Source organism: Ambystoma mexicanum, chromosome 5p (assembly GCF_040938575.1).
Source record: "Ambystoma mexicanum isolate Mex_15411 chromosome 5p, UKY_AmexF1_1, whole genome shotgun sequence".
NCBI lineage: Eukaryota > Metazoa > Chordata > Amphibia > Caudata > Ambystomatidae > Ambystoma > Ambystoma mexicanum.
Window position 1 is genome coordinate 520,685,988 of NC_090930.1, and position 15,638 is coordinate 520,701,625.

Genomic DNA, 15,638 nt, shown 5'->3' on the forward strand with positions numbered 1-15,638 from the left:
AACAAAAGTAAGAAAGAAATATCTAAACACACAAGGGGCAGAACCGAGGGTAAGACAGGAAATAGTCTGGGGCACAAAGGTACAGAAAGTATTACCACACCAGTAGGCCTGAGCTACAAGTATACTCATCACAAAGCAACCAAAGCAATTTTATATCACGTAAAATGTTCAATTAGGAAACATGCTGGGACTACTTTTAAAGTGGTTGCTCTGGTGGGGTCTGTGGGTTAAAACAAGGAGATAAAAAGTCTGTAAATAGTATATGGGCCATACATCTGTCATCAAAACAGAGTCAAAAAGAACAAAGCAGGGGTCAGCAGAAATGGTGTTGCAGAAGGTTTGCCAGCTTGGAGTGCATTTACATTATTCTTCAAATTAAATTACATCAATGGAAAAGGGTCTCAGCATAAAGTATGTGTTATTTGCTTTTTCAGCGTTAAGACGATGGAGGCATGGCAGTTGGGAGTTAGGAGCTGGAGTACAAGAAATACATGCACTGTCTTTCCCGTAAGATCTGATATAGCAGAAGAACCCAATGCTCACACATTTGTGGAGGATGTTCTCACCTCAGAAAACATTCTGGTAAGGCCTGTATGACAATTGCTTGTAAAATGTGCTTGATTAAGTAAAACAGTGTCATTTAAAGTAGACCATTTTCAAAATATGCTGCTTTTGTTTTGAATATGCTATGTACGCAAACTTAAAAATGCAAGATGTATGCTGAGCAAACTTTTTTTTAAACCCAAATGTTACTGCTGATAGATAATGTGGAAATTTCGTAAGGAACCTATTGCTGGACACGAAATTGAAAGTAAAAGTAAATACAACTGGGAACACCTGACAGACAATTCCCAAACCCAACCTCTGTCAGTAGTAAAAGTGACAATGTTTCTGTGATAGCCATTTTCAGCATGCTGTGCTGGTAAGAAGGGGATGTGGATCAAGCATACAAGGTTGGCCATCTGATGCCGATGACAGAGAAAGATTAAAAATGGTGATACCTTTTTATGAACAAATTATGAATGAGATATCATGTTACTGATGCATAAACACATATACCAGAAGGGGTCCTCCCAAATCTTTGTATTATTATGTAAAAGATCAAAAACATTGCTATGACTAAAAAAAGTAAAATACATTTTTATCAAAATATTTTTCCATTCAAGCCCCACAATCCGATCATGACCATTTGGATCCTAACGAGACCAAAAGTCACATGTGATTGAGCTTCTTGTGAAAGTGTAACACTCTACTTAATAACGTCTCCAAACACTGAAGGCGTATTTGAAAGGTACATAATTCAATACATGTTGAGTTTTCTTTAAACGGTTTAGTGAACATACTAACAACATTCAGGTATAAATTAAAATTAATTTCTACATCTCCCATAACGGCATCCTTCAGCCATAAAAAATAGGCTTTATTCAGTCTAGTGTGCTCCCCACCCCACAAAGAGGTGCATACAAAATCCACTTTTCCAAATGCAGTGGTCCCCATTGTAATTAGTATAAACATAATGCATTTCCGGGGGGAGAGGATTCTCCAAATCACTTCTTTGGACATTTTGACTTTTTTGGAAGCAGAGAAAAACCCACCAAAACTGGGCTATCTGAACACCTGCTGTCTACAGCAGATAGGAGCTCTCCAGCGTCTGAGAAGGAAGGTGCTAACAGTATTTCGGCCAGTTAATAGTCAGACAGGCAATACTGAAGTGAGGCGCAGCAGAGCCCATTGATCCTTAATTGCAGATATTGAGTGAGCACAATTTGATGTACATTGTCTACTGTGCCCAACTGATCCTCCCAAAATGACTTGAAAAAGAATCGATGACTGTACAATGTCTCCAATATAAAAAAGATCCTTCTAGAGTTGTTTCTGAAAAGCAAAAAAGGTAGATGGTAACAAAATACATCCTCTTTCATTGTTCTGCAGGAAACACGTTGCATTTTTCTTTCTTTCATAATCCATCAGAGACGTTTTCCGGCAAATCAGATAAACTTAATGAGGTATCCTCGGGCTCTGAAGATGCATTATTGATCTCAAGGTCTTCCAAGTCAGGAGGTAAATCTGACAGCAGTGCCTGCATCACACATACAGACAAATAGAAGCAGTTACGTTTAATATCAATAATCTTCATTAATGTATCATTCACAAATAAACACTGTACTTGCATTACTTAAATATTTACTACAATGTGTATGTATTGGCATTCAGTAGTTGCCTTGATATGCACTCACAATCTCAAATCAGTTATTTTAAATACCCAAAAAGCATGTACTGCAGAACCAGACTTTAAACCTTAGTAAACATGGCCAAAAATATGGGGACAAGACTAAGACTGTTGTAAAACCAAATGCAATAACATTCCCACAAGTAGCAACGCTTTACTAAACGATAACGCTGTAAAGGGATATCAGCTACGGCAGATATCCAACAGGGCTGACTAGCCAGAGGTGTAATGTACCGAGGACGATCCTTAATGCCCTATTCAACCAATGCCCCGATGAATGTTTATGCACCGAGGGAGTATTGGAATAAGCACTCTAGGGCACAGCACACTGTGGAGCAACCCCCAAACAGAACTCCGATCCTAATTGAATCTCACATGACTCCAGAGAGACTGTTTGACTGCACTGTGTAGTCCCGTCATTGCTTAGGTTGGTGTGAATGTGTTATTGTGGCTCATTTAAAAATGTTGACTATTTTGATAATTTCTTCTCATTTATGTTTAACATACTGAAACTCATTAATACAGGGTGTGACCACATTATAAATGATTAGAAATACATTTTCTGGAATGGCATGTGGCGGGTGTTCAAAGGCTGACAGCAGACATCCAAACTATACAATGATAATGTTATCTACAGGTATCATGTATGTGAGCAGAAAGGACATTTCTATAGATTCTCTGGAATATAGGAGACCTATACTTATCACTAAAGACCTTCAATTGGTCTTTAGTGATAAGTATATGTCTCCTATGTTCCAGCATCATTCGTAGAGCAACCTACTAGTCTTTCAGGTTTACTGAGGAGTTCCTTGGGGCATTACCAAATCTAGAATGATGCCAATGTTACATAATGCGCACGAGTGATGGCATACACATTATCTTCAGAAGGGAAAATAACAACATTTAGGACTGGAAGTGAACATTTGATAGGTTTTACCTTATTCCCACTTGATCAGCAATTGATTTCAATACATTATAAAAACATATTGAATCGTCTTCCAATTTGTAACAAAATAGTCCCTGCTAGGCAGGATTGTGTGCAGTACCCTTTGGGAGACTACAGCAACCTTGACCTCCTGGAAATAGGAACCCAACCTTTGATACAAGTCTGTCCTACACAGGTTGGTAGTGTGGTTGAGCAGCCAGGTTTATCTCAAGAGGGGTCAATATGTGCAGTGGAGTTTTTTCACAGAGATTCACAGTGACAGATATGTAAACAAACTCTTACACTCAAGGTTTTTTGATTAAACAATTATTAACTTATTCAGTTGAATAAGCCTTCTTCAGAAGGGAGCAATATATCAGCAACACCCACACACACACACACACACTTCGAAATACACAGTCTTAGTTTCTCTAAATCAGCAAGTACCCATTTGGGAAGGTACAGAGGTGGTTCCTACACCCTGAGGTGACTTAAATAACTAGGACACTGTGGACATTAATATATCACTGGTACATTTAGAGCAGTACTGAGTTGGTGTCAAAGAAACATGGTTTAAGAATAATAGAAAGGTCATACAAATATTTTGAAGCAGGTATGTACTTTTAACCCCAATGCAAAGCAAATTAACCCTTTCCTGGATGAAAGGTAAAGCACAAAGTCAGAGGTAAGAAGATTCTTTCAGGGAGCCAGGCCAGCCAATGTTAGTTGGGAAAAAGTCTAGGTGAGCTGAAGCACTTCTTGCAGGTAAATAAAAGTCTTGCACAATGTTTTAGAAGTCTCTGCAGAAAAATAGAATCACAGAAGGGCCACAAGCTGGGAGGCTTGTGAGGGGCAAAGCTGCAAGCAACCCTGCAAAAGCAACCAAGGCAAGTCTCAACTGAGAACAAGCAAGGCTACACAACAAGAGGTAAGTCTCCTTAGTGTTACCGTATCTTTGGTTAGAAGAAATGGTTCCAGCTGGCTTCTGTTGCTGTGTAGGTCTGCAGATCCTGTTGTTCCTGGACCTCAGTCGTGGGGACAAGAGGGAGAGAGTTTGGGGACTCCTGCACTACAATGGGAAGGTCGGCGGCAGCAATGGGCACACTTCAATTCAGCGGCACTTTGTTGTTTCAGCTCCTCAAGTCTATAGCAAATATCAACACAGCAGTTCTCGGATACCACTTCAGACTTTCCTTGCATCTGGGGTCCAGCACTCTGTTGCGGTTGCTCAGGCTTGGTAAGTCCTGCTTCCTGGGAGTCTGGAGGAACTTCCTGGAGATTGGGTCTGACTTAAAGACACTCACTCGATTCTGGTGTTCCTCAGCCTGGTACTTTGGTTCCTGCAGCAGCAATGGAAGTTCAGCCAACTCCGAGAGGATTTCCAGATGAGCTCATTTTGGGGTCGATTGGGCCCACCAACCCAAGGGTGAGAAGTTGTCCTTTGCAGGTCTTCTCTAGTCTAGGCAAATTCAGAGCTTCAGCACAGCAGCAGGGCTTCACCGGGCAAACTAACGTCCAGGGGTTGCAGCAGGCATCTCTTCCAAGTTCTTCTTAAGATTCCTTCGTCCAGTGGTCGACTCTGCCTACTAAGCCAAAAGCCTTGCCTTTTATGCAGGTTTCTCCCATTCATGCGCAGCTTAGCTGTCAATCACACAGCAGGGTGGCTGTCCTCCGAGGACAGCCCTCCAGCCAATCACCCTTGGGTGCATTCCTGTAACCAAGGAGACGAAGCACAGGGTGTTTCAGGCACCTCCCTCACTTCCTGCCCCTGCCAGACATGCTGGAGCCAGAGGAGGGCTTCACTCGTGAATCCTGCCAAAGACAAAATGAACAAAGGGACCAAATCTGGTTTGGCGCGCAGAGTAAATCTCAAGAAGGACTTTTCCTACAAGAAATGGTGAAAAAAGAAGACTGGGCCATTTTGCCAAAATGGGCACCCATGGGTGTCTTACTGCAGCTGCAATTGCAGCCCGTGGTAAAAACACACAATGGTAGTAAAAAGTAAACCACTACCACCAGCCATTAATTGTAGAAAGGGTAACATAAAAATGTTACATGGGAAACTAGACAAAGGGGATACTAAGTAACCCCTCCAGCACCCTATTGTAAGATAGTGTGTGCTGGGTCTAGAAAGTTACAAGTGTAAGCAAAGTCAATTTCACTTCACTGGTCTTGGAAACCATAGTTTCACCAACAGAAGGTATTTAAACCTTTGGGAAATCTGTGTGTCACTGCACTGAAGATGCTTTGTGTTACAATGTAAAGTTGATGCCTATGGAGTTTGTCAGACTCCAAGGTCAATAGAAACACAGAGTCCAAATCATAGAAAAATACATGAGAGAGTGGAAAAAAGGTCTCACTCTCTCCAGGTTAGGAATGAAAAGTCCTAAAGTCCAGCAAAAAGAGCTGGGGGTCTCTAAGGTAGAAGGGAATTAGCATGTTTCTGAGAATTCTCCCTAACAGCCCCTTTTATGTTGGAAAAGATGTAGGGGTGCTTTATTATGGGGGCCAGGGGCTGGCAAAAAGCAGAATAATTCTTATATTTTGCAAAATGTGGAAAGAGTCAGATGTGGAACCAGTTTGATCAGTTACAGCATCTGACCTAGGAGGGCAAGCAACACATCAGGTTTTCAGATTAATTGGGCTGCCTCTAGACAATGGCCAAGTCTTCTCGTGGGGCCCAATACATTCAAATGACCATAACGCTATCATAAACGTTTGGTTTGCTACGTTGTAACTCAAGCCAGATCAAATTAAAATATTTCAATACAAGGGGAAAAACCTGAAGTTAGGAAAAATAAATTCCCCCAAAAATTCTATTTCTTTAAAGAAAGTATGGCACTTCGGTAACAAGTGTTAATTTTACACTGCATAGTTTGACGAATGGCCACCTTTTGAAAACTATTGGTTTTATATTATCAAGACTCTTGAAACAGAATATAAATGAATATCTTATCTTTTTAACAACATTTTTTGCAAATAACATTATACAACACAACACTACAGAGGAGAAATAGGATGCAGAACTGAAGATGACTGCTGAAATGTTTTGTAAAAATCAACACCACTATTATTCATCTGGGCAGTGCTCCAAACCATCGTTTTTCAGCCTGCCACACCAGTAAAAAGAGCATATGAAAATAATGGGACCCCCACCACCAAAAGGGACAGCTCAGCCCGAAATACTAGATCACATCCCTTCTGCATAATGCCATATTAAAACCTGGACAAGTCTAGGCCATTATGGGCGTCAATGAGATGTAGATAAGTGGTTGTGCTAGGACTGCTACTTTTGGGGTTTGACCAAGCCTAATTTGCATATGGTTTTCACCTTCTGTAAAGTTGCAGCAGGCTAAAAAATGATAATTAACCAGCTTAAAGCCTGTGTTTATTATTCATTCAAAGGGGGGGCATGAATTACAGCGGGAGATTGTGGTTGCTCCTCCACATCGGTCTGCCCATGTGCCTGCTTGATCTTAATAAAAATGCCAGATCATGCCTTGGTGTAGGTTTTCCACCAGTAAATGCAAGAAGGTTTTCTGCTCTCTTCAATGTTGGTGGCAGAGGCTGGATTCTGCATCTTAAACTGAAATCCCTGATCTTTAATGGCCCAGAGTGACCGAAGCCAAGAAGGCACTCGGGGCAGATGCTCTGAAGATCTCGTCAATGTAGAACAATCGTATGTGGCTGTAGTCAGTTGGGAATTCCCAGATGAGCTTCCTTGTACCCCTGTTAGCCTTGTGCCATGCACTGTGTTGAAGCGGGGGCCAGCAACTCTTAAGAAAAGAACAACACAGGAACCTAAAAGCTGGCCCTCTCTTGGTACCTGTGCTCTCGACACAGGAAGAATGGGACCCCATAGAGTAGAGGAGGTATGCCAGTCTATAACTTTCTATAGAATCCAGTGGGAAGTGGTGGCAGGACAGGACAGATCTTGACTTGAAATAAAATGGCAACCACAATCAGATCACCTGCAAGGTCCATGGAAACAGAGCAGCTTCACTAGGGGGGCTCCTCATGGGTCCCTGGACCGGGACGCCATCCGGTGTTGGGTGCATAAGCAAGCAGAAACAGACTGTTGGAGATATCCATTCAGAAATGGTGCCTTATACCACCAATGAACGTGATAGGGTACATCCGAGTACTTGCTTTAGGATGCTGGTGAGTGGCTATGGACCTGCTGTGCGGGGTGTCCCCAGAATGATAGAAGTGCTGTGGTGACTTGTACTCCCTACCCCCTAACTCTCGCAGGTTTCAATGATGCATGCTTTCATGGGCCCCGGGACACTGGACACTTGGATTCCCCTACCTGACTCGTATATCCTGATTGGTGTGTATGAATTGCGTGTTTGCCTGGAGGGATTAATTGTGCACAAGCTTATGCATACACTCAACCCAAGATGCAGATCCAGATCGGCTCAGTGATAGGGGTCGATGACCTGTGGCTTGGGTTAGATGCTCTGCCGTGCCCTCAGGCACAGGGAGATTCCCTTGGAGGAAAGAGCACAGATCCTTAGGGCATTAAGTAGGGTGTGGGCTTAACTCCTGAGGCTTGCAGCCTGTGACTCTCATCCACCACTTCTCCCACTGAATCAGTCTCCTGAGAAGGAAGGCATATCAACACTTTCTTAGAAGGTCAACTATCCTGAAGCAGTTTTATCTGGAGAGGTTAATGAATAACGGTTGGTTGGAGCTCAATAATGTTAAGAGATGTAAGGCGCTGTTGCTGAGCGGGTTTGGGCCTATCCTTCGGTCTTCATTGACTTGGCTTTGAAGCCTTCTATGTAGAGAGTTATCCTTTTACATGATGGGTAGTAGGCAAGCCCCAAACAATAAACAGGTAAAGATGGAGTAATATAATCACTGCATGCCACTGGTCGCAAGGCCCTTCAAGCAAGCACCAGCAACAGCTCTGTGGCATAGGCATCATGCACTCATGGCCAAAAAATTCCTATCAGCAATTGCGGATTTGTGTACAGTTTTTCAACAGAGGACTGACACAGTTGGGAATAGAAGTGTCCCTAATTAGACATTACCTCAATAAAGGGTAGAAAAGGGTCACAGGCACTGAAAAAAGGGTGTCCAAACTGGAAACCAATGTGACTTTGCAGTTGATAAAGGTTTTGGACCACACATTTGAGCTTGAGAGGAGGGGAAGAGGGCACGAAGGGGTGCTTCCACAGACGCAAAATTTGTGAAAGGGGCCACCTGGCGGAGTTGATGGTTGTGATCCGACAGCATTTGAGAAATTGGTCCTAAAAGAAATAGATTATTCTTATCTCTGCTCATTCTCCATATAAGTGTGCACGACGTGTGCTGGCCATGCCTAAGATTTCCCTCCTCAGGTTGTGATTGCCTAGGTTCTGAATTACCATAATCAAGGTAAAATACTGCAATACACCAGAGAGAATACAAGAAATTCCATGGGTTCAAAACCACTCAATATTTTCCATCTACACATTACAGAAGTCTAAGGACTTGCAATGACTGGTCAATCAATCCATACAGTGTCTAAATAAGAAGTAAATGCTTCTATACTCATGAAAACCTTAAAGGTATACACAAAGGCAGCACACTTTGGATATCCATCTCAACAAGCCCAGAGTTGGCTGAATGTCTGGTTTTAGCCTGCTGGGTGGTGCAAAGCCGCTGAAGGGATTCCTGACATTCCTTGATCCAACCAGCAGAAGAGAAACAAGATTGTTAAGATACAGCCCAACGTTACCCTGAAGCACACATGAAAATCATGCCAATCCAGCACTGTATGTTGATGGTGAGGAAGAAACATAACACCCATCATGGGTTACAGAGATGGAGCTAGAACGATGTCGAGAAAGAACTGCTAAGGTTGAGGACTCAGCAGTGTGACCTATGTGCTGCACCAACACTCCACCATTCTTCATAAGCATGAGGCCAGCATTACAAGCGCCATTTATGAGAGGTGTTTGTAGTAATACATTGTACACCTGCAATATGATCTGAAAGCACAATGCGTCATGGGCTCTCCTGGTCTGTTCTGGCCACCTGGTGCTATAACTGGGATGGTCTTAGTAGTCCAGCGAGGGTAATACCCATCTGATGAATTCCACTTAAGAAGCCATTTGAGTGCTGAGAGGGCAGCTGTTTTCTTGTTTCTTTGAAATGTATCCTCTGGTTGTGGGGCGAAGGGGGTCTGGGCAATGATTATGGAGGCCTAAAAAGAAGGAGGAGATGTGGCTAGAGGATGTTCTGTTGTGGTCTGCGCTTCAATGGCACGACCACAAAGCACAATTACGTGATGTATTACAGACAGGAGGTGAAGTGAGGATTTTGTCATGAAATATCTGCGGCCCTTATAGTTACAGAGAAAGGTGGATTCTTTTTTACTGTGCCATGGTGTTCAAATAGAAGTAATACCGGGGATGTATTTTGATTCAGAAGGGGTGATGATTACTCAAATGTGCACCCTGACTTTGATCAAACACTTTCCCCATACCACATATTCTAGAACTGGAGTATAAATAGTAAATAACACCAGTCCTGGAATATGTTGGGAAGGCTTTTAGGAGTCAGGAAAAAACAACCGCCTCACTGGTGACATTTTACAGGCAACATTTTCCCATAAAACCCAAGAGTTCTACCCTTAATGCACAATTGGCTAGCGTATAGACTTGTTGAATCTGATACAAACCATTGGCATATGCTGTGCCCTCGTGCTGTCTTAATACCAGAAAAGTTAGTCACCTTAGTGAGTACTGTACTTCTAGTACATAACCACCTTTCCTCCATACTCAAGGTTATTTTATCCTTCTGGAACGGGACTGGAGTAAATTGCAAAGCAGCGTTCTATAGACATTTAACTAGATGTGCAGGTGAGCATGAGCAACCACTCTGCCCTGTATCCCTCCTCTTTGCATATGCTCCTGGCAGGCTTTTTATTTTTACTGCCTGTAATGGTAACTAATTAAGGGGGTGTTACGCTCACCTGGTCTCTGCAGAGGCGTTGGGGCACAGTCGCAGCCCTCCCTAGAGTTAGATCACATTCTTCTGGTTCCGCCCCTTGTGAATCACCTGTGGGTGGCGACAATTGGTGGAACTGCCCCTGCAGCGATATGGGGAAACGTGAATGCGCTGATAGATGATTGTGGTGTCTCCCAAACCCTTTGACCCAAGGTGCTATTTCAGTGGGCACTTACCGGCCCACAAGGCTCACCTGGTAAGAGTGAATGATGAGCTCTCCGTCCTGCACTTCGGGCAGGGGTGCTTGTTGATGGAATCGAGTTCCTTCACTGATTCCTGAGTAATAGTCCAGTCCAGCTGCGACTAAACTCCTGTTTCTGCTTCTCCTCAATGTCTCTTGCCTTGTCCCTCTTTCTGCTTTCTCTCAATGTCTTCAAGTTATTACTCTCAATGTTGTTGTTTTTCAATGAATAACGTTCCTCTCTCTTTTCTCCCATATAGATGGAAAAGCGGGATAACTACAGCTGTGGAGGCGCGGAACGCGGCTCAGTGGAAGATGGATGCAACCACAATGTCCGGCAGTAGGTGAGTGATGGTTTTATGGAAGGCACAAGATTAAATAGCAGAGCGCCCTTAACAACTGTCTGTTCAGTGTCTAACCTTGTCTTTTGCGGGTGCTGCGAGTTCGGATGAAGTGCGTCATGCCGCGATGCTCAGATGATGCTGTCTGCGTTCCGAGATGCTTGCAGGTGAGTCGCGGTACCAGGAAGAAGATGCCTGCGCTCCAAGATGTTTGGAGGTGAGCCGCGGTGCCAGGAAGAAGATGTCTGCGCTCCGAGATGTTTGCAGGTGAGCCGCGGTGCCAGGAAGGAGATGTCTGTACTCCGAGATGTTTGCAGGTAAGTTGTGGTGCCAGGAAGAAGAGTACAGGTGAGAGCAGGATCATTTGGATGGTAAGTATGTATGTAGATGGCAGGATCTCTCCAAGTAAGTTGAGTCCCAGGCGACGGTGAGCGTTACGCTGCAAGGAGGTGCAGAATAACGCAAAGCATGTACGTTGGGGTTGGGCTGGCTTTTATAGCTGAGCTCTTAAGGCCACGCCCCCTTTGCTTAGTCCTGCTTGCCACACCCTGCCACTCCTAGAAGTTGCAGATGCAGATGGAGGCCACACCAAGACTAATTATACACAAGTGAAGTTCTTGAGGGTATTCCTGCAATAATAAAAGAGTTCCGTTCCATTCCAAGCACTTCTGCCCATAATGAAAATGTCTTGTTTAAGTTCTTCCATGAGCCTGGTGCCAAAGGCGCCAGGACTGCGGCCAACCAGGCCTCCCATGTATAAACGTCCCAAAGGGACGTGTGTGACCCATGATGTTCCCTGCTCCCTCCACTTGATGGTGCCACTCCTGTGATCCTGGGCAAGTGGCCATGACAGGGGGATGGTGGTGGGCCATACGGATTAAAGCAGACAATGCAATAAGTGTAAAGCTGTCACTACTGTGATTAACTAAGTTACTCGTACATCCCATCCCCTTTTTTCTATAAGCATGCGAGATTACCATGCACCAACACAGATGGGAGGTAGGCCCTGAAAACAAAAACTTTGGATGAGGTTGTAAAATGGAAGACCAAAAAAATATCAACCTAACATATTCTGGAGCACATATTGGCAAACAATTGCATCAGGCCTCAAGCTGGCTGGAATCCAACACGTAATCCTTACAGAAAGGTTGAGGCTAGTCCATGTGGCCACCCTGCACATGAAGTTAATAGATACATGTGGGTGGATAGCTACAAAACCATTTTGTTGTGCCAACTCGATGGTAATGCAGTACCTTGAGGGTGGTGGGCATGTTTCACCACCTTCTGGGCAATAGTCACTTTGGCCACAGTGAAGCTTGGGGAAATGCTCCAGCATCGTATCAAAATCGAAATATTTTGCACACTCGGGATAGAACTTTAGAGCTCTAGCCATGACCAGAGAGTGAAAAACACTTTCATCTGTGAGAAAAATTGGAAGGAAAATTCCCTGTTTTATGTGAAATTCTGAAACCTCTTTCGTGAGAAAGCACCACCATCTCCTTATCAAAAACCAAAAAAGGGGGCACTTTGAGAGTTCCTGAACAGACAATTCAGGCCACTAAAATGAAGCTTCACTTTTGGGTCAGCAAAAGAGAAGGCTTATTCAAATCTTTTTGAGACACTGTTTATCATTTCACTGTTAGGTGGTACCTTGGTCTTCAACAGGGATGGAACTCCCACACCTTCATACACGGACATACTGTGAGCGGGAGGAGAGTGTGACATAGGTATCCTTTAAAGCACAAAGGTGGTCAGACACCATTTTTTTCTGTAGAAGCAGTGGCCGTGGAGGTTCAGCACCTACCGGCTGCATTGGGATAAGGGTTCCAACCTGGTGGGAGCTTCATTTACTAGGCAAAACAGCTCATGAACTGGTTGACTCCTCAATCCACTCAATTCACTGCGTCATAGCCTTTTATCCACACTACTGTTGTCACTTTTCATTTGTTAAGTAAATCATTCATTTTACACCCGTGGCGTTTAGTTAGTACTTACTTATTGTTTTGTTTTTTATTTATCCCCTGCATTTTTATATGCTCTGATTTTGGGGTGCAAGAAATAAGCACTGAAAATAAGTACTGGCAAATGTGTATAGTATTCCTTATGTATTCTTTTTATGTATCCTATCCTATTTTTCCAGTACATATTAAATTCATGGGGCATATTATTTACTACGAAATACAAAACAAACAAAACTACTGTACAGTGCACTCCTCGATGAAACCTCAATCCACCACCTTGTCTGAAAATGGTGTTCAGCCCCTCATTCACCTCCCCTCCGTCAGCAATTCACAGCTGCCAGAGGGCTGACGAGAACAGTTTGGGGTTCATCACACCTCCAGTACTTGGGGCCACAGCACTACAAGTGGGTCCCATGTGAAAAGGTGCAAGATGCAAATATCTTGAAAGAGGTCAGAGGCGGTATCAAGCACTCTGCTGGTGGTTAGCATTTCAAAATGAGTGGTATGCCTCGACTCTACAGGCACCAAAACCAAAAATTTAAAGATACTGTAAGGAAAATAAGAAATGAGAAAATATGTCCCAAACCATAGCAGACATGTAAATGAAGACAAATAGAATATGACAGAGTGCAATGTGCTAAGAAATATTGGGGTGGGGTGGGGAGGGGTTCCCAATCAGTTTGTGATTATTTTTCTGTAACTCAAAAACTAAATATGATGTTGGCTGTCAAGCAGTTCTGAACTTGTGCTGTGCTGTTTGATCCCTGGATGGAGTATTGCAACTCATCCTGGGCATCTTCAAACAAGGAGAGATTATCCCAACAAGCAAATGAGTGCAAAGAAACCCTGTCCAGCCAAGCCACGAAGTAAGTTAAATGTTGCTCTGAAAATGTACAGAAGCTGCAACCCCGTATTGTATTGTCTTTCATTATCCTAATTATTCCTACTGCCCACTTTAATCGAAAAATATTCCCAACAAGCCTCCTATCGCGCAAGGCGGCCTTTTGGGAATGGCTCATGAATACGCTGATCCAGAAGCAGCAGGAGCAGGCAGGCCAACATGGTAAGGTGCATGGGTCGTTGTGAGGGAAAGGAACAGTGACTATGCTGGGGGAGAGGGGAGGAACCGGGGTAGCAGGCGGTGTTGGGTAAGATTTTCACAGTAATGATAAATCTTCCTGACCTGTGTCAACCCCAGAACCTCTTGATTTTACTGATGGATTATTTTTCCTTATACCTCTGAGTGGGAACCTTTTTCCACACTCACAGAATCTTCTACTCTTTTTATGGGTGTCATATTTAAGACTCTCCATAGTCTTTTAAAAGTTATCCTCTTTGACAACTTTTTGGCAATAAGTGCCTATTGTTGCTGGGTTGCCCCAGAAGCCCCCTCTTTTAACGTTCTCTGGCTCACCTCAAGAAAACTACAGTTCTTAAGGGTAGAAAGGATCTTTGGCTCCATCCCTTTTACATTTTATTAAGTGAGACCAACCCCCCAACCCCCACCTTATGTGGAGTCCTGGGGAGATACTGAGTATCCCTTTTTCATTTTAAATGTAACATTTATGTTACAAGGACAAACGTACCTTTAATCGCTGGTGGCAGTGAACATTCTTTATTAATTCGGTGCACCTTTACCGCAGGCTGTTTGCACAGCCCCAGTAAAGGCACCCATGGGTGCTCATTTTACCGAAAATTGCCCAGTCTTGTTTTTTCGCCATTTTAGTATTCCTTGTCCTTTCTTGTTCCTTCCCCCGACATCCAGGGTGGGAAATGCCTTTGTGTGATTTTTATCTTCGGCGGAAGTCCTTTGGATTCCCTGTCAGGCTCCAGAGTGTCTGTGAAGGCAGGAAGTGAGGGAGGAATCCAAAACTCTGCAGCCCTTTGTTTTCCCACCCGAGTGCGAGATTCCATTTCAAACTGGGAGGCTGGCTGTCCTGAAAGGATTGGTAACCCCCCCAAGTTTGAATGTTGCAAGGCTGTTTGATTGGCTGGGTCCCTGCATAAAAGTCTGAACCTGGAAGCTGAAGAAGTAGTCGACCACTGGAACCAAAACCGAAGAGGATGATGAAGAAAATGCGGCTCAGACGATTTCCAGTGACCGGAGAGCTTGCTGTGTAACGATGACCCCGACCCAGAGCCTGGTGGGACCCACTAGACTCAAGAAGACCTGCATTTTGAGCCATCCCACGCCGTCCTGTGACCTAGCGGGGCTGCAATACCATGGCACCTCAAGCCATTGTGCGGTGCACAGTCTTCCAAATTCCGAATCTCGTTGAAACTTCATGGGCATCCTGCTGGATCTCCAGAGGTACGATTCTAGTCCGAAAAAAGTCCCCTCACCAGAGTGCTGGACCTTCCAAACAACGAGAATCCGACCAGGGATATTCTGTCCTCTTCTGTGCTCCTGAAAAAGGCTCCAAATCCACAGAGCCGCATCCAGACGTGAGGAAACCCTTGTCTGGAGCCTTCCCTGTGATCCTTGCTACAAAGTCCTTCCAGTGTCCTGTCTTCAGTCCTCTTAATGAAAGAATTAATCAACCGGGTTTTTGGCTGCAGATCCTGAAGTCCTGCTGCTGCAAAATCTTCCTCTGTGCTGAGGTACTGTGCTGGCTTGGGTATTTACTGACCTTAAGTCTCTTGTGATTCCTGTGTAGTTTTGGGGTGTTTTTTTGCAATTGGGAGTCCTCTCGTTCAGTGCACTCAGGCTTCTGCTGGTATCCTCTTAGGGTGTCTTCTGTGAAGCCCTCCCTGGACCCACAACTAACTCTAAAGTAAAATACTCACCTGTTTGAACAGTGTTCCTTAGGAACTCGGACTTTTGCTACTTAAGAACCTATCCTGACATGCCTGTTGGACACTAGACCCTAGTGACCACCCCTCCCCCCCAGCCACAGAAAACACTCATGCTCCAAGAATAAGGAAAAGACTTCTAAGGATTGGGACCTTTGCATAGAAAAGAGAATACATTTTTAAAAATTACTTACTTGCAAATTAAGTT

At 43.9% G+C, this 15,638-nt stretch overlaps 1 protein-coding gene across 2 annotated transcripts in view; it reads right to left on the bottom strand.

Annotated features, from left to right (window-relative positions):
• Nucleotides 1-1,067: 1,067 nt before the first annotated feature.
• Nucleotides 1,068-15,638, bottom strand: part of HDX (highly divergent homeobox) — a 571,608-nt gene continuing 557,037 nt past the window's right edge. The window contains exon 11 of one of the 2 annotated variants that reach the window (XM_069612922.1): nucleotides 1,068-2,080. In XM_069612922.1, coding sequence (XP_069469023.1) covers nucleotides 1,958-2,080 — 123 coding nt within the window. In that variant the 3' untranslated portion in view covers nucleotides 1,068-1,957. The remainder of the gene's footprint in view (nucleotides 2,081-15,638) is intronic. The other variant, XM_069612923.1, reaches the window with a different exon arrangement.